At 39.5% G+C, this 19,177-nt stretch overlaps 1 protein-coding gene and 1 long non-coding RNA gene across 4 annotated transcripts; one reads left to right on the forward strand and one right to left on the reverse strand.

Annotated features, from left to right (window-relative positions):
* Window positions 1-840: 840 nt before the first annotated feature.
* On the reverse strand, window positions 841-9,601 carry LOC135485430 (uncharacterized). 3 transcript variants are annotated; one of them, XR_010446566.1, is made up of 8 exons: window positions 9,520-9,601; window positions 7,632-7,686; window positions 7,347-7,406; window positions 5,922-6,609; window positions 5,255-5,355; window positions 4,716-4,840; window positions 4,058-4,430; window positions 841-2,749 (listed from the first exon to the last, which is right to left on the reverse strand). It is a non-coding gene; the product is annotated as an uncharacterized LOC135485430 (long non-coding RNA). The 3 variants fall into 3 exon arrangements; XR_010446568.1 differs by lacking the exon at window positions 9,520-9,601 and adding an exon at window positions 9,265-9,286; XR_010446567.1 differs by lacking the exon at window positions 9,520-9,601 and adding an exon at window positions 7,925-8,462.
* Window positions 9,602-11,488: 1,887 nt separating this feature from the next.
* Window positions 11,489-18,879, forward strand: LOC135485431 (serine/threonine-protein phosphatase PP1-beta catalytic subunit-like). Its single transcript, XM_064767435.1, has 7 exons — window positions 11,489-11,574; window positions 12,245-12,373; window positions 12,628-12,858; window positions 13,439-13,543; window positions 14,028-14,251; window positions 14,637-14,771; window positions 15,138-18,879. The coding sequence occupies exons 1-7, from the start codon at window positions 11,523-11,525 to the stop codon at window positions 15,237-15,239; spliced, it is 978 nt and encodes a 325-aa protein (XP_064623505.1). The 5' UTR covers window positions 11,489-11,522; the 3' UTR covers window positions 15,240-18,879.
* The last annotated feature ends 298 nt before the right edge of the window (window positions 18,880-19,177 follow it).

The raw sequence follows: 19,177 nt of genomic DNA on the forward strand, positions 1-19,177 counted from the left end.
CGAACTGGCAATGTAGTGAAACGACAGTAATTCCTTGGCTGGAATGAAGACGACATCGATGATGTCAATCTATGGGATGCCGCCGATGGACATGTTGTTGGTCTTTGACTGGAGATCATAATCACTCGGGACGGGGTAGTTCTGTGATCCTTTTTTATGATGTGAGCATTTGCACAAAGACTTAGTGGTAGATGCCGCAGGGAGGGACAATGTCAAAACGTCTGATGATGCTCCAGGGTAAAATAGATGTGGATGCATGAAATCTCGACCCCCCTACAAAATGAGTAGTCCTTTGTGGACCCAAACTGTTCAAGCGATGCTGCAAGGACAATGTTGCCACCTGTGGACAGCCCATGCTGGTGTTGAACAGATTGTGACATTGTCCCTGGGGGGTTTGAAGCTGAGAAGCGAACATTAACCCCCGATTTCCTCAGAATGAGATTTCGGGGAACACGATTATCTGTATCAAAACAAAGGGACTTTTTTTAGCATGACTAGGATTGTGGTTCGGGGCTTATCTTAAAATGAATGCCACTGGTTTTTTACCCAGCATGAAAACAGCTCGAGTGGTAGTGAACTACCATGCAAACAAATATTATGATCAATGGACTCTTCCCCTTGGGTGCAAAGGTCAGTATGCGCTTGTAGTCCAAGACAGTGGTTCTGGTCGTTGCAACCTTATGCATAATCCACTTGGTAAGATGACCTCGGGGGGGGGGGGGGGGATTTTTTATTTGACCAATTTTTAAGGTCAATATCTGGTAAGCACAACAGTGGCTCCGATGAAAAGTTTCGATTAGTGATGGTGTGTCAACAGGCAAGTCAATAAGAAAAAAAATGTTTCTCTTTCAAAAAAACTTTATTGCTGTACATTACAAAGAAAACAGATGACGATTTGGAATGTAGTGTAGGAGGAAACCCGCATACCGGGAGAAAACCTACGCAGTCGGAGGGAGTCGCCATCTCCATCACACAGGTGACAGGTGCTTATGTTTGAAATGACTTAATACATTGTATATTATAGTTCATACAATGATCGTAGTACATTATTTTTTGGCTGCACCACTCCGAAAGCCCAATACAAGAAGAGGACCGGGAGATATGATAGTTTTTCTATCCCTTTAAGACGTGGTCAACTTCTTTACAAGATGTCGCAAAGAAACACTGATAAGTGTCCTTGCAACACAATGCTAAATTGAGATCAAAAACAATAGACTCAACTACATGTACTCCACCACAATGGTTTGAGTTAGCACTAAACCTCTCCATGCATTCATCATGTTTATAATACATGAATAGCTATTGTATTAAAACCTATTGTTCATGCCTTCAGGTGAGCCATGTGAGCTTACAATAGATTTGGTCACTGCTGATGATTTGAATAACAAAGGAACCACATTTGTCATGGCCACTGGACAGAGCTGGCTGCCACTTAGCATAACAAAGGGAGCAGTTACGACATGTCGTTTGCATGACAAAAGAGGTGACCTCGACAGGGCAAAGATTAAAAGTTGGCTTTGCCATACTTTTTGCCAAGTCATGGAGTCTAGATCTCATTAGACATTTTACAAAATATTTACATGCAAGATTTACAAATACATTCATACAGGACAAAAGTTTTAAAACGTCTAAAAGTTGACGTTTTTAAGCTACACTTTTCTCAATCAATTCAGTATCATGTAAAAAATTGTCATCAAGGAACCATTGTGATCACTCATTGCCCAAGGTGATGTACCCATGGACAACATCATCATCAACAATTTGGGGTCCCTGGTAAGCCATAACAAAACATGCATGCATGCCACCATTGTCGAATGACATGCTTTGACAACGGCTCACAGTGTGACCACTAGGGAAGGATCAGTCTTTAAATTTCGAATAAAACAGTGAGAGTTTTAAATCTGACTGTTTTAGTTCAACTGGAAAGATGTTTTGGTATTTCTTCAAGGAGGAAATTCAAATTCAACAATTCACTGTTGGTCATTTGTCTCGAGCATGATAGTACATGTATTGAGCAACTGAACCAGCCAGTGTGATGTAAGGTCATGGGCATCAGAGCCCAGGCCATGTCAGTTGATTCTGTGGTACTGATGAGATTGAGAAACAGTATGAAAGGCCTACAGTTCCATCAGACACATGTGTTCTTGTTTCGTGGGGTCAGCGAAACAAGAACACATGGACCCCATGTCAAAAGTGATGGATATACCAGTAAATATCTGATGAATTCGGTGATTTTTAAGCATACAAATAACTTTTGCCTGAAAAGAATTTCAGGGTCCTCATCTGGCAGCTGTTGGCTTCTCTGGTAGCCACAAACAACCCATCCCCCAAATTGTTATTCCTTCTTATCTTAAGAACAAAACTTAGCTTGAAAATTATTTTGTTTGGGTTCTGGAGCGACTTATCATTGGCTCCCTTGTTAGCCATAAACAAGCCATAATGATAATTTCAATCCCTTCTTTGAAAAGTGTAAGATTTTGAACCATGGCACAAGTCATGATCATAACCAAACATAGATTAAAACAATCTATGCTTGTCATAAGCAGAGTAAATATTTGCCTTCTCACCATCAGAAAAATTTGAATTTTCATTAAATCACCTTTCAATCAGATATTTTGATAAAACGATAAAGCCTACGGTGACAAAATACAATCTAACCGTCGTACTGTTACTTAACGGCGATGGGAGCAAGGTTGGGATGTGCTGGGTCAACAACATCCTTCTCCCTTCTGTGGGACGGCTCATCATGCTGAAAAGAAAAAGACAACATAAAATTAAGGTTGTTCATTCATGCTCAAGTTGATAATTCAATGTCAAGGGGCCGGGCCATTGTGCTGACCATATAATCTTGTGGTAGTAGACAATTCATGCTGGTTAAGAAAAGTGCTATAGGTTTCAGACGAAGAACTTTTCGAAAACATCTTCTCTATTAAACCTTCATTTAGGACTCTCACGCTGAGCGCTGCTTTGGATGAGCAAGAGACACAAATCTGTGTTCCTCCCCGACATGCCTGATTTCATTACAATGACTAATTCTATGCTTAATCAGCAGTTTCAGAGGGAGGTAAAGGACTAGAATTTGGGAAGTTTTGTCAAAAGGGCGGTTTGGTTAAGGAGCATTTTCCAAGTCATTATTTTGAGCCGAAGTTTAGCTCCACCCTTGTGGTTTTGGTTAGTCAATCAATACCGACACTGCACCAACCCAAGCGGCCTAACCATAACCGCTGAACTCAAAACGAGGCTTTGTTGGCACATGGTGCATTTACACAAGTGCGGTTCATTCTAAATCCAGGTATTTTAAAATACTAACAACGCGATTTTCATCAGAATTGCACAGATGATAGTTTTAACCATTCTTTATATTGAGTGCAAAAAGGTGTTGCCATAATACTGCTTATGTAATAAAACAACACACTTTTACTTTTATTTAATACTTGCAACCAGACCCTGACCATCACTACCAAAGGGTTTCTACCGAGTCTTCAGCTATTGTTTATCAGCAACAGTTGATATTCATGCTCATTACAAATAAGTGCCTGGGCAGCTTTCCAAAGAGGAATCAAAAGGCAGCCGCAAGGTAGGCAAGATAAGTGTAACACAAAGTCACCAATAGGGGTCTCTCACCTCTCAGAGTATGTCGAAACTATTCACGCTGTATGAGGGATACATTTAGTGCTGAATATAACCTGACCCAGTGCTCTTACTTTGCATATTAGTCACCTGAAGATGGCCAATTTAACCCCCCCCCCCTCCTGCTTATAGTCCCCCTTCAACGTGATTAAAGCCTTTGACTTTGCATGTACATAACTAAATTATCCTGTTTACAACCAAGAACATTCTTTATCGTCCAGTTCTTTTTGCAACATTTTATTGTTTTACTAATTGAGATTGGTCCAAACTTTCATCACCGCGAGTTTGATGAAAATTGCACTGTAATTGGTGTCGCAAAAATAACATTTGAAAATTGTTCCTCAACAGAGAGCTCACGATCTCTAAATCAGGCCAATGGCTATACCTAAGGGCATTTGAAAAACTGAAATTGATTTGTTTATATTACCGTGTGATGGCATCCTTCCGTAGGTATGAGATAGGCTGTCCTCATGGTGGCTGCAGGGTATCATGTCAGGGCTCTATGTCCGTAGCTTTCTGTAAGTCCAGAGAGTCCCTTTCGAGTTAAGATTGTCATTCTAGTCAATTAGAATATTGTCATAATAGTCTATTAGAATGACGGACATTTAAGTGTCCTTCCCATCCACACAGTAAACACGTTCCCTTCTTCATCTTAGCGAAGGTTCTCCTTGAATTGGTCTGTCAAGGCATCGTTTGCTGAACTGTGGTTCATCAATCCTGCACATGGATATCCCTCAGCGCAACCATTCGATCCACTGAATCCACTCGAATCTCCGTCCTCTGCCCGTATCTGTGAGCGACTGGAAAACAAAATTTAAGGTTACTCCATTATTCTACCATGATTGATGCATGTGCCGTAGGGCCTTTCATTCAGTTTTATTGAATTTACCAGTTAATTTTCTAAAAGGCTTAGAATACTGACGACCACAACGCTAGAGTACTTGACACTTGATTAGCAATTCAATTCCAAACTGAGGTTGCTCGTGCAGTTTGAAGATAAAATCAACCATTTTGCGACTTGATGAAACGAACTCAGCCCATGGCGTGTTCACCCATTTACCGTCTTGTCATCTGTTTATATTTACCATATATGCATTGGATTCCTTTGTCATCCAAAATCGTTGAGAGTCACATCTACCATAGCACGAATTGTAGACTGTGGTTGAGTGGTTGGATCTTCTCGACAGCCATCATCTCAATCTGCAGAGGGCTAGATAACAGGAAAAATACATTCAAGGACCTATCTCAAAATGAATAGATTGAAACCAAAAGATATTCTTCTTTTCATATGGGCGAGATGGTTGTCAGTTGACAGCGTTTTATTGGGAATAAAATGTTGATCGGCAAACTCTTTGGCAGGCGTAATCTTCATGAATCCTGGCCAATTTCATTTGTTGAAGACATGAAGACAGAGTCTTCAGTTTTTAGTCATAATATTAATAAGGGGGTAGAGGGTTCACAGAAAAGAAATAATTTCTTTTGGCTTCAGTCTATTTGGGATGATTCCTATGTATAAGTTGACATTAATTTCAATGACACCCTTTAAGTTCTACTTCTTTTTTTATTATTTTTCTCTGATCGACTCCTAATTATTTGGTCGTCAAGATTCAGATCAAAATTTCACCCTGTAGACTGCAACATCGTCTTTTGTGTCCCTTGTCCCTGTGTCCCTTGTCCCTGTGTCCCTTGTCCTTGTGGCCCTTGTACAATGTTGGCTCGGGCTGCCTAAAAAGAATCATAAATTTTGTTGAGGGGTTTATCTAATTTCTGTGTGTTTCTACTGCATGCTGCGTTCACACTGAATCCGATTTAAAACTGTTTTCCAGAGAGCACTCTCCGGAATACGAATTGGCTACACCAGTTTCGAAACGGCTGCACCACACTTGGCCTAATGCGCAAGCAATTCGATTTGAAAAGTGCAACTCTTGCCACGTATTGTAGTAACGTGCCTTTCGCGGATGAGTGTCCCTGCCCTTTGTTGTAATTAGTAGATGATCAAGACAGAACACAAGCTTGTGTGCATGACCCCTGTCAACGGACTGTTTTGATATGTATTAACGCGCACACCACAAGTTTTAATGAGAATCAGTCAATACGAATTCAACAAAGCACATTCAATTGCATTCTTGAACCAAATTGGTTGAAGAGGTTTCAAAACAGATTGAGCAGAATTGAGTGTAGCACCCCAATACGTATAAAGTTGAAATTGTACGACAGATTGATACTTTTTTCAGAGTTATTTTGACATCTTCTTTTAATCCAGACATAACTGACGACTAAGTGATGCTTACCCTGTATGGCTCCAACATTGGCAGCAACATCTTCTTGGGGTCCATCCAGTGTCTTCTCGGCTGACGAGTTGGAGGCCGGCTCTCCTTCTTCATCGCCGTCTTGTCGATTTCAGGGGGTGTATATTATTAGCTTTGTGAGGCACAAGGAGGTGAAGAACACTGTTGTTATCCAAAGAGCCCAATGTCTTCGTTATTTGTACTAAACAGGTTCAGCACAAGTCCCACACGGACACGCCTGACATTTCATCCGACGAAATTCCGCAGGTTAACAACAGGTCTTAACCCCAGTCATTCCATCCCCCTCGAGATCAGGTAGGGGATCGCTGGCCAGCTATTGCTTACTATTGTTAACAGTCGTAAGACTTATCCCGCCAACACTCTAAAACAAGGGGACCAATTGAATGACTAGCGACACGCAACTGTTTATTCCCCCCATCAATCAACCACAATGACTCAAAGGGAACACGTACTTTGAACCTAAGTCCATGTCATCACCGTCGAAACTTAGATGAGGACCGCAGAACAAAGTGGCAAGCATGCCTGGGACCCAGCCACCGCGCTTTGGAAATGAGATGAGATAGACTCAAGTCGCCAGTCACGATAACCAAATACACCAAGCGTATAGCTTGAATCGAAACCCAATCTATCATCGTCATTGGTCACCTGGCCTGGCCTGGACAACTGAAAGCTGAATAGGTTCAAATAGATGATAAGCAGGAAACAAAAGAATAACAACTATAATAGCTAGATAACTACGATAGCTAGATAACTACGATAACTACTCTAACAACTAGAATAAGAACAATAGCTACAAAATGAGCAAGTCGGTCATCAGACACACTTCCAACTCTCACAACAGTCACCATAGTCTCTCCCCCCCGCCCCACATGACCTCCCGCACCCTTTTCCTATCCCGTCTCAAACACACACACACACACACACACACACACACAAAACATCTTACTATGGTTACAACTTTTGAATAACCCGCCTGATTTGGAGAGAGAAGTGTCACTGTCAATTCATTTTTAATTACATGACCAAAACATGATATGGAAAAATTTGTACCGAATTTATTACGGCATTTTATAAACATTTCTTGGTATAAAAATCTTTCATTTTGAAATTCAAATTATGGATATGTTGAAAGTTTTAATATCTTTGATTAGTTAGGAGAGTGCACATAACAAAGTTGCAATGGCGATAACAGTTAGAATGTGTTTCGTAATTTGTATTCTTCATGCCAAAATAAATTGTTTCATCCTTTTTCCATATAACTCGCCAATTATAAGTCTGGAATATTTTCACTGCCTTGAGGATCTGTGGGAGTCAAGTTACAAGTTTATTTTACCAACAATAACACAGATTTGACAGTATCACCTCTATTGACAAGGCAGACGAGTCATAACCAGATACTATACCTACCCTTCTTCTTGGAAATCAAACAAGAATCTTCGAATGCAATTGCGGACAAGGTTGTGTCATCTGAAATAATAAATTGGCACAAATGTGTAATAAAATTACAGCATTTCTGCTTGTATTTGTATTAGTACTTAGCAGTCATTATACTAAATGCCGAAAAATTATGGTTGAATCTCAATTTTTCACATGATTTGCTTTCCTTTGGCAGAGGTTGACCTTATTATGGAAATAAATGTGAGCTAGGTCATGGCATATCATGCCGATCCATCGTCGTGCTGATATACATACCCTTGCAAATCATACAAGATTCTTCAGTTGCAATCGCGGAGAGGGTTTTCAGCATCTGGAATGAGAAATTGAAACAGATACATAATATCATCAATTCTACAAGAAGTCATGAAAAAAGCAACTTTCAGCCAGATCCAATGAAAGTACCAGATTTTGCCTGATTCTCTCATGCAATGACTCCTAAAAATACATATTTTCCACAAAAAAATAATCAAAGGAAAGTTGGGCTCTCTTCCAAAATCCCTTTTGCCTGTAAAACGATATAATGTCAAGATTTAGTAGGTGACACCCACCTTTTGGAACATTGATGCTGAACACATGTAATTTGGCTATTTCATAATGTTGAAATGAGTCAAAGTGTGCACACCCTGCCAGAAAGAATATTCTGCTTGCACTGCATGCTTGAACCAAGCATTGGAAGGTATAAAATGTGACAGGTAGTGGTTTTATGTAACACACGCAAACTTTCCTTCAAGGTTGACTGAGTCTGTTGTTGGCTTAGATAACCAAACAAAGGTGTCAGATGTAATACACTAATAGGCCGTGAAGCCAGATTGGTAATGAGATTGGCCATAAGCCATGAATAAATAACCTTTTTGATTATTGTGGATTGGGTCTAATAGAAATCGTATGGGGTATTAATCACATAGTAGAGTTGCTAGTTTTTCCTAAAACAGATCTTGCAATGAAAACTGGTAGAAAAAAGTCATAATGGTGAACTTGGTGGATACCAACTTTTCAAATTCTGGTGAATTTAGAATAAAAAACCCATAAAAGTCCTGTAGTTTCATGGACGAGGAATTTCATCACATACAGATTTGAGAACGAGAAGTTGAATACACCCTTAGAGTTCATACCGTAGAGAATGCTATTATAGACTAATCGTAGTACCAAGCACTCAGACCAAAGTATTAAGAGGGCACGTCATCATTGCGTAAATTCAGGAAAGAACCCTTAAGATGGAATGACAACATTTTCATGAGCTCAGAAACAATTAATTTCAACTTAAACATGACTTAGCTGGGAATAATTTCCAACAAATATCTATATGATTATGAAATACGCAATGTTGGTGAACAGAGCGCCGTTCGAAACAACAGTAAAACTCGGCCCCTTTTCATCAAATTTGGTAACTCATGACAACGGAGCCTCAGAGGTGTCCTATTTATAGCGAATCCAGTCAGACTTTTAGCACATACGCGTACATTCAGGGAAGACTCCCTAACGAGACCCGAGGCGAATTGGCACTGTGATCAGTCGTGCTGTCACCTGATCACGGCAACACTGGACGCTCGTGACTGCGCCATTCATCATTAAAATCTATATCTTTACGCATCTGTTTGACACAAAAACATTGTTGCTGTTGTGAAAACTATATCACACATGCACGACATCCTTAAACTGTCTTTTATCTATCGAAACATAACATTAACAAGGAGGCTTTACATCCATGTTACAAGCAGCGCACTATGACTAGGCCTAGGGCCTAGGCCTATTAATATAGGCTACACTGGATCAGTGTGTGGACGATCAAACTCATGGATTGTAGTAGGCCTGGAGGGACTATATGTGAGAAATTCAACGGGTGTAGGCCTACTGTATCAGTGTATGTAATTTTCGACATTGTACGGACCGAAGATCGGGAGATTGTTAATTCACACATAACACACACACCGACACAGGTGACAGTGTGAGCACTGAGTGAGTGACACTACTGAAGTGAGTGTACTAACATAGGCCTACACGTCACGGTATCAGGCTGTTTCGCTACATTGCCAGTTCGCTACAAGTCGTTTCGCTACATGTGGCGGTCGTTTCGCTACATGGTAGGTCGTTTCGCTACATGGGTGGAGTCGTTTCGCTACATGATGGGTATGGTCGTTCATACCTGTCCAAACCTCGAGATGTTCGGAGCCGACTTTTTTCTCAGAAAAATTATGGATGCCGCCTGGTGTGAGTTTACTGATTTCCCGCAAGAGGGCACCACAGGAGAACACCACCGTCGCATAGCGGCCGACACACCGACATAGTTGCGCCCTATAAAACCAGATGTCACCACCGTCGCATTACGGCCGACGTGGAATCTTAGACAAATTATACCACAAAAAGACGATCACAACCATGATGTTGATTTGGGGTGATTTTGACGGGTTCTTGGTGCCGTAAAATGTGGCTACCGATGCCGTTTTTAACGGCACTTTGATTTTTGATAAAGGCCTCGATGCCGCAAGCGGCATCCACTGATTTTTTCCCGATGCCGCCAAATTATTTTTCGATGCCGCACGCGGCTCTCGATGCCGCATTTGGACACGGCTGTCGTTTCGCTACATGGAGGACGTTTCGCTACATGGGTGGAGTCGTTTCGCTACATGGATGTAGTCATTATTTTTACTCTATTTTACCCTACTATAATTCCCGGTGGTGACTACAAATTTATTATAGCACAGTTTGCCGGTAATATGTAAAGAGCAATCTCTAGTGAACTCACACAACTGTTTGACATGGGGGAGCCCCCCAAACCCCCGTCCTTCTGACATATATAGCCAGTACATTGGGGGATGAGTCCCCCAAACCCCCTCCCCGTTCTCCCAAGCAGACGATTTTTAAATACATGATGTCCCACACCCGCACTTCAGTGGCGCCGGTGTGAATAAATCTACTTGTGTGAATGGTCAATGGCTCATGACGTCATGAAACGATTGCGTCACGAGGAAGGAAACAATGGGAATCATGGTAACTGTGGTTGCGGTGCGTCGTGAAAGCAGGATCGGCCAGCGCGGCCCGTATGGAATGCAACAAACTGTACCGGAACCAGAATTGTCATGGGTCTGCACAAATTTTTTCAGATTCGATGGACATGATGGATATATGAATTTTGTTTACACTTTATATACATACGTAACCATTACACTCACTACGTTGTGTGAGTTAAAAAAACTTATACGGTTTGATGGCGCGCAAGGGGTTCTTGTCGTTTGTTCGCACTTGAATGGACCAGTAACCTCATAGACATCCATTCGCGTTGGCTCGCTCAATTACGTACTTATTATTGATTGACAGGGGTCATTCAACCGCACTTCAACGCAGATTTGGAGGCCTTTGCAAGGCCTTCGCGTTGGCTCGCTCAACCGTCTGTATCCGTGTATACGTACTTATTATTGATTGACAGGGGTCATTCAAACGCACTCCAACGCAGATTTGGAGGCCTTTGCAAGGCCTTCGCGTTGGCTCGCTCGTCTCACCCATGTAGCGAAACGTCCTCCATGTAGCGAAACGACCATACCCATCATGTAGCGAAACGACTCCACCCATGTAGCGAAACGACCTACCATGTAGCGAAACGACCGCCACATGTAGCGAAACGACTTGTAGCGAACTGGCAATGTAGCGAAACGACAGTAATTCCATAGGCCTACCCGGTACCCACCTAGTTATAGTCACAGTCAATGTAGCAATATTATAATGACCATTTAGATGCATAAAACAATAGTTTACTCCAAACTGATGAATTCTAGTAAAATATGGTTATTTACATTAAATTTGTATCAAAAAATACGCTAGGGTTAATGTGCAAAATTTAGAGAAAACCATATAATTATAATTTAGGGTAAAGAAACCGCTTTACTGCATATCTCAAAACCAACAAACGATGAGAATTCCTCCGCCGTTGCTATCACTCAAACTGATCATTTGCGATACTTGCTCAAACCTTTATTCAAGTTTAAATTATAAATATATTATTTTTATTAACTTTTCAGTTGTAAAAATTCCACTGACTTGGAAGACTTTCACGAAATACTGATAGAATGAGGCCATAATTGCTATTGTTGAAGGAACTCTCTCTTTTAATGATCTATAAATAGCTGGACAGGCGCTTCCCATTCAACCAAGATGGCGGAAACAGAATTTAATGTTGACAGCCTCATCGGGCGACTTTTAGAAGGTATTGACAGTTACTCTGGTTTTTATTTGCATCGTCTGCCTAATAAGTTACCTCTTCGGATATCACTGTACATGTTTAAGTCGAAATTGGAAGAGATAATTGCGTAATATTCAAATAAAATTGGTTTATTTGGTGGTTAATTTTTCTTGTGGTTGTGAGTGCATACAATACACAGTGACTACATTTTTGTGTACATTTGTATTGTGTATCGTATTTGCTGTACATATTACTTATATTAATTAGTAGTGTACATTCGTAATTTATTTCACTGTAGCCAGGTCTATCTGTGTAAAGATTGTTTATTGAAATACATTGTGTGGTTGATCATGCTGCCTAGCTTATACTTTAATTTACACAGTAGACTAAACTTTGTTCCTTTTCTTTTTTTTGGGTTTTGAGTGAGACTCGGCTCATCAGTCAATGACAATGAGTCATAGGCTAGGGCTGGTCAAAATCCTCTGCTGTGCCCAAACAGTAAACACCTGTCGTTCTATCTTTACATCAACCTCAATGGATAGGCCAAGACATTACCATCGCTGTTTCCACCATGACATGATGATCATATCCCATCTGAGGGGATCAAACAAAAGCTTGATTATAATGATTGATATGTTTTGGGAGAGCTTCATTTCAGGCTTGATAAAGATTTAATTTCCCTAATCATTTTCAGCCCGAGGGCGCCCAGGGAAGACAGTTCAGATGACAGAGGCCGAGGTGAGGGGACTCTGTCTGAAGTCCAGAGAATTGTTCCTAAGCCAGCCTATTCTTCTAGAATTAGAAGCTCCCTTGAAGATTTGTGGTAAGTTTAAAGTTTACCATTGTGGCATTGTTAAAAAAATTACATTGTGTGGAGCTCTGCCAATTACAGTGATGCATACAGAATCTACAGTTCATATAAAATCGGCTCAACTCACTGAATATACATTGTACTGTGAAGTTGTGGTCAACTGCAGGGCACCTCTGTATATGTACCGTATGCAATTGTAGATGGAGGAGTGGGACATTTTTAGAAGAAATGGCAAGTTGTTGACCTGTTTCTATTTTTCGACACAGGTGATATTCATGGCCAGTACTCGGACCTACTTAGGCTATTTGAATATGGTGGCTTCCCACCTGAGGCAAACTACCTCTTCCTTGGAGATTATGTAGACAGAGGAAAGCAGTCCTTAGAAACGATATGCCTACTTCTTGCCTATAAAATCAAGTACCCAGAAAACTTCTTCTTGCTAAGAGGGAACCATGAGTGTGCGAGTATCAACAGAATATATGGATTTTATGATGAATGTAAGTACTTTGTCTGTCCTCTTAGTCTTATGACATGTAAGTCTATGATCAGATTTTATACTAATTGCAGCGTCAAATCATAATCTTTACATTGGATATATGTCACATGCACAGCCCGAGATCAAACTCACATAAGCAGTCCTTTGTCTGACGATTATGACTACTGGCTTATATTTTTAAGTAGTGCATGAATTTATTGGCGTCAAGCCAACAGCAAGTATACATGACGAGAATGAAAAGGTGAAAATAATGACTTGTGTGTCTCTTTTTTCATACAAATTGTTCAGGTATAGTGGCACAGGTTGTGACTTAGATAGAAAACCAGCTGCATCCTTAGTTAGTATAACAGACAGATGTGATACCTTTCAAGGATTTGGAGTCTAAATAGCCAGCACTTTATTTTAAAGTTTCCCTTCTAAAATCATGAAAAACAATGTCTGTAGTGAGCACAAGGTGTTCCTATATAGTGTACCTGACCTCTACATCAATTGTGGCAGGGTTATTTTAGCAGTTTTTCTAGATAAAGTTTGTTGGTCTGTTATTTGTCCAATGATTAAATGATATTGGTATTCATTTCCAGGTAAAAGAAGATATAATATAAAGTTATGGAAAACATTCACAGATTGTTTCAATTGTCTTCCAATAGCAGCAATCATAGATGAGAAAATTTTCTGTTGTCACGGTGGTAAGTTTTCTTAAGTTGTTCAGGTCATTAGTGTGTTTTGCACAGTTTTGTTTGGTAGTAGTACTCAAGTCTAGTCATTCCATTGGTGATCAAGGATAAAGGTTGAAACCGAAGTTAGAAGCAGATTCACCCTGCATGCAGTGCGTTATATTCTCAGAATCTCAGTATGTCTTGTTATATCAGGGGATCTTGTGGACAGCATTTGGAATTTACATCTGAAGAAGCTGAGATTCAATCTTTGGCCAGTTGGCATGGCACTTCGGCAGCTTGGCAGTTGTAATCCAACTGAACTTTCCAGTACTCCCATTCAGATGATCCCTCGTAGCACTCAATAATAATTATACAAAGATAACAGACAATTTACTTTGAAACTGGGATGGCTCAGTTTACGTGGCCTAAACTATCCGCAGCACCTTAGCTTCTGATGTTTTGAGATAGTTCTTCCTGAATGGTCGTGGTCTTGATGGTTTCTATTTCCTTACAGGTTTATCTCCAGATCTCCAATCAATGGAACAGATTCGTCGCATCATGCGCCCCACAGATGTGCCAGACACCGGCCTCTTATGTGACTTACTCTGGTCTGATCCTGATAAAGATGTCAGTGGTTGGGGAGAAAATGACCGAGGTGTCTCATTCACATTTGGTGCAGATGTCGTAGCCAAATTCCTGAATCGCCATGATCTTGATTTGATATGTAGAGCTCACCAGGTAAGTTTCAATTGAGACATTGACAGGATCAGTGCCAAGGTTTGTGAAATTATGTACAGTGGTCTGACAAAATGGAGCAGTGTAGAACATTGAGCCTAAGATTCATGACTTTGACCAAGGCTGTTGTAATCCAAACAGAACATCCAACTTGATACTGATAGGGTCAGTAAGGGACAACTATCAGATTTCTCCAATGGCAATTCTGGATTAGAAACCTACCATTGGCATCTAGGCTTCCTCTGCCCCTTGTAGTTGTAGTTCCAGTAGCAGCTGACACTCACACTTGATGAGTTTTGTGAAATCATCAACACTATTAGAAACTAATCAAGAATGTAAATGATCCGACTAACATACAGTGATAACTCAAATTGTTTTTTGGTTCCAGGTAGTTGAAGATGGTTACGAATTCTTTGCCAAACGTCAACTTGTGACATTATTCTCTGCACCTAATTACTGCGGAGAGTTTGACAACGCCGGTGGAATGATGTCAATTGATGACACATTGATGTGTTCTTTCCAAGTAAGTCCGAGAAGTAGGTCAAGGGTTGTTGTTGGCTATGTTTGAAATCTAGTCATGATGGTCTTCTTCGCGTTCACTCGAATCAAGACTCAGTGGGCTGGACTATGCTGTCTACAGCATTGGCACCTTATCTCCACAGCCTGTCTTGTTGCTGTTGGTTGTTTTCATCTTGTTAGACACCCTTGCCATTGCCTTTACACTGGGAGAATTACATGTATATTGTGGCATACAAAAACGTTCATGCTGCCTCTGGGAGGAATGCTCCCTGGAGATTAATACCTTCAAGTGCGGTCAAATGCTGGAGAGTAGTAATTCGAATTCCCTCCCATCTCCTAAATTCTTCCAACCATCACCTTTTCATTCCAGATTCTCAAGCCATCAGAGAAGAAAGCCAAATACCAGTATGGCGGTATTCACACTGGACGCCCCATCACGCCACCACGTGGACCAAATCAGAAGAAGAAGTAGATAGTATCGTTTCCACTGATTGCTTCAGCTACTGTCAGTCATTGGTCACCTTGTCAGGACTAAGTGTGCACAACCAATTGTGCAAATAACAGCATCTTTTCAATGAGGCTTAAAACTCCAAATTTTCTGCATGCGATAGCACTCATTACTCTGATACGCAATATCAAACTGATTTCTATTGCATGTTGCAGTGATTACCCCTGCAGACCATGCAATAAAAGTTGCTTGTCTGCAGTGTGCCTGCGGACATGAAGGAAATTTGACATGTTTCCTTTACATTTACCTTTACCAGTAGAACCCCTCTCTATTAGGGACACCTTGGGACTGACGAATTCTGTACCTGGACTAATTAGAGAGATGTCCTTATTATAGAGTTGACCAACTTGGGACAAAACACTTCATTTGATTTTGTCCTACTCAGTCCTGGCAAGGTTTAAAGTTTTTGCAGTAAATTCGTTTTGATGAATCTCAAAACCAAATTCCTTAACAATGATAAGGTTAGAAGATATTTAGGTCATTTTCTCAGATGTAAAAAGCACTCTTATAAGGTGTCAACATTAATTTCTGGGTCTTTTTTCCGCCAAACTAGAAATATATGAAAGACTTATCATTTGTGCAAAAAGCTATCACTTTGCTTTGAAGGAATTGGTTTTTTGGTTTGTCTGAAGTTATTATGTCGCCTCCGTTTTTGCCAGGGTAACACTTTGTACTAGGCTGCTTTCAAGATCTTAGCCCCCACTGGTGGATCTGAGCTGTATTGTGGGGAACAAAAATGGTTGACTTGTGAGGTCAGTCTTTGTGATCCATATTTCAGCAAAGTTTACGTAGGCACTTCACCACAAGAGGTGCTCATCTGAAAAGTGGCAAATTCTCACAGAGTCAAAGAAACAGAGCTGTCTTCCTCTTCGTTGAATTGAACAATATTCTGAGGTTTGATTGGAAGTACTGACATTTCAGGCACTTGTGAGTAGTTTTGAAACTGATCAGTTTTTGAGGCTCTTAGCTTTCTGCATGACCCATTTCTCATCCATTTATTGGATCCTTGAGCCAACTGATGTCCCTATTTCTGATGTATAAATCTACTTGTTACCAAGTATTCAATCTTGTGTTAGCAGATAAATTGTTTCAAGACGTTTGTGTTTTTGTAGTATCTGTATATATAAAATTTCATCGTGACTATTGTTGCTGTCAGTTCGAGGGTTTCCACCAGGATTTATGTTTTGTAACCATTTGGTGATTTTGACCAATATAACCAACTAATAAGAAAATAATTTGGTATTTATTTCATTGCTTTTTTCCCATTACACAGTGTTTGTTACCAGTCTTGTACATTTACAAGTACAAGTATCAGTTGAGTTCATTGAAAAATTTAATGTCTCATTTTGGTACTGCAATCATGTGTTAAAATTTCTTGAACTTTATTTTAGATGTCCATGCTTTGTACATAGGCAAACACCAGTATCGCTCTTTAACTATGCAAGCCACTGTAGGGCATTGAGGGCAGGTATTGTCGGTACTATAAGTTCATGAAGTACAAGTTTGTACTGGGCAGTTTTTGAAACAGAAGTAAATTCTGCATTTGAGCTTGAGTTATAATGCAGTTGAATTTTAAATCCTGGTACAAGTAATTGGTAACCATTTAGATCTGGTCTATTGAAATATACTCTGTGAGACCATTTTCTGAGGTATTTTTAGCTCTAATCCTTATTCCAATCTTTATGTTAAACCAATGAAGAGAGAGTTGCAGTAGAATAGAAATTAAGAAGCGATGCCGCCACTGAATGGCTATTCCTTCCTTTGATTCAAGCAAACTTGAGCAGAATATGAAAAATCTAGCAAAGACGATTATAAATGATGTAAGTTTTCTGTTTTTACTTCTTAGTAATTTCATGTTGTATGTATACAAAGCCGTATACAATGTAGGAGGTGGGAGTCTCGTTTGAAGATAGTAGCTATTTATATTGTCGTGAACTATGCTAATGGTCACATTTTACTTTCTGGGGTTCATGGTGCTATTAGCTTGAACTCTCTCGGCATTCTGGATAAGATTCATCTGTTGCTAAGTAAAATAACCTCTTTGCAGGTCTTTTCTGAAAATCAAAGTCAGCTAAATGAAGAGTAACTCTGCCAATGAAAGTTATATTTGGCATAATTATTGTGCTTTGTTTCTCAAATTGTTGTTTTGTTTGTCTTGTTGTACTTAAATTGTCCCATGTCTTTGTGAGAAAAATAGTGGTGATCGTCATGCGGACACCTTGAAGGGGGAGTAATGGATATCTGGTAAAACCCATGAGCACCCAAGGTATTAAAGAAAGCCGACTTCATTTGCAAGTATAGAACATTTTTGCGACTTCTTGTAAGCATTGTTGGTCAATATGCACGCCAACGCACTTCAATCTTTTTGACATTGCAAGATTTTGTATTTGAAGATGTCCCAAAACGGTTTTGTAATCACTGTTTGGTTTGGTTTGGTTTTTGAAAAAATTAAATAAACTTGTTGATTTTGTGTAGTTTTCATTTGGTGCCTATGTGAATAGTTTTGAGATACAGGTACATGAAGGTCATCTGGAAACTTTGAAGTGTACAGATGTTTTAACTGTAAATGATTGTAGATTTATTGTTGTTAGAAGTTTTGTAATTATGCATGTTGCTTTGTAATGTAAATCAAATTTAGATTGTTTATTCTTGAATCTTTGTGGATAAGTTTATAGAGCAAAGGTTTTTGTTTTACTTGAACAGTTTAACCCTTTGAAGACTGAATAAAGGAAACATTTTTCTTTCAATTCAATATTCTAAAACATGAATTTAATAACCTTAATTTGTTTTTGAATCATTTATCCATTTCAATCAAATCCATCATATCAAGTACATGTATGTATAAAGAAAAGTCTTTATGTATTCTTGATGAAATTGATGATATACATGTACGAAAAATGGGTTAATCAAATACCTTTGTTGTTTTTCTAATGATACATAGTTTCTGGTGTTCTTCATTCATATTTATATCAGTTTCAATTGATGGTATCAATATTTCCATGTTACATCTTTTATTTTGGAATATTCTCAAATATGTCCCCTTTATTCTCCAACTTCCTGTCAGTTGTAAAATGTAAAAAATTAATGGTGTGGTGATGACACTTCTTAGTGATTCAGATCGCCTACCTGTGTTCCCTCCCAAAAAAGGTAATAGGTTTTTAATTCTTCACATTAGCTTGGCCTATGCAGCTGTAGTTGTGCTGAATGCATGCTTTACTTTAGGTTGCATGCATGCCATTGGTTCACAAATGCTATTTATAAACAACATATCCTCATAAAACCTGCATTGAACTACATGTACCCCAATGACCAAATATACAAAAAGGTATCTGAAATTGAAATTGTTTTTAAGAAAGTCAGTAAGGTTCTTTGATATGATCTCTTAGTTTTTCTGACTGAAATGATGGTTAAAATATTGTAGACATTAAAGTATTTCATGACAAACTTTGTCTCTGAGGCAGGAAAACAATTACAACTGTCTAAAGTCTCCCATTCTTGTTTTAAGTTGAAAGCTACTGATACACTACAAGTGCTGATTGGAGTGTTTGGAATTTTATATTGTTTAACTCTAGTTCAACTTTTTAATAAAAGTTTAATGAATGCATTTGATTTGTTAAAAGACTTATTTTCTTTGCAAATTCTTTGTTTGGAATATCTCTCCAGAGATAAACCAGTCTTCAGTCAAGGAAGTTCAAAGAGTTTGCAAAACCAAGTTTCATGCATGCAGATTACTGCCTTTCAGTTTTCTGATGAATCCCACTCTCCCACTGATGACCATCCTGAGATACAGGTTTTTGATACTCCTACATCGTATACAAAAGGGGAGTATATTTAAAACCAGTGATTTACGTTGGGATGACTGCCGATATCCTCTAAAGCCAAGTGACTTGCCCGAGGACAAA

Source organism: Lineus longissimus, chromosome 3 (assembly GCF_910592395.1).
Source record: "Lineus longissimus chromosome 3, tnLinLong1.2, whole genome shotgun sequence".
NCBI classification, from domain to species: Eukaryota; Metazoa; Nemertea; class Pilidiophora; order Heteronemertea; family Lineidae; genus Lineus; species Lineus longissimus.

Coding starts and splice junctions, on each gene's coding strand:
- LOC135485431 (XM_064767435.1), top strand. CDS start 11,523: ATGGCGGAAACAGAATTTAATGTTGACAGCCTCATCGGGCGACTTTTA. Junction 12,859..13,438: donor ATATGGATTTTATGATGAAT/GTAAGTACTTTG, acceptor ATTCATTTCCAG/GTAAAAGAAGATATAATATA. Junction 14,252..14,636: donor TGATATGTAGAGCTCACCAG/GTAAGTTTCAAT, acceptor TTTTGGTTCCAG/GTAGTTGAAGATGGTTACGA.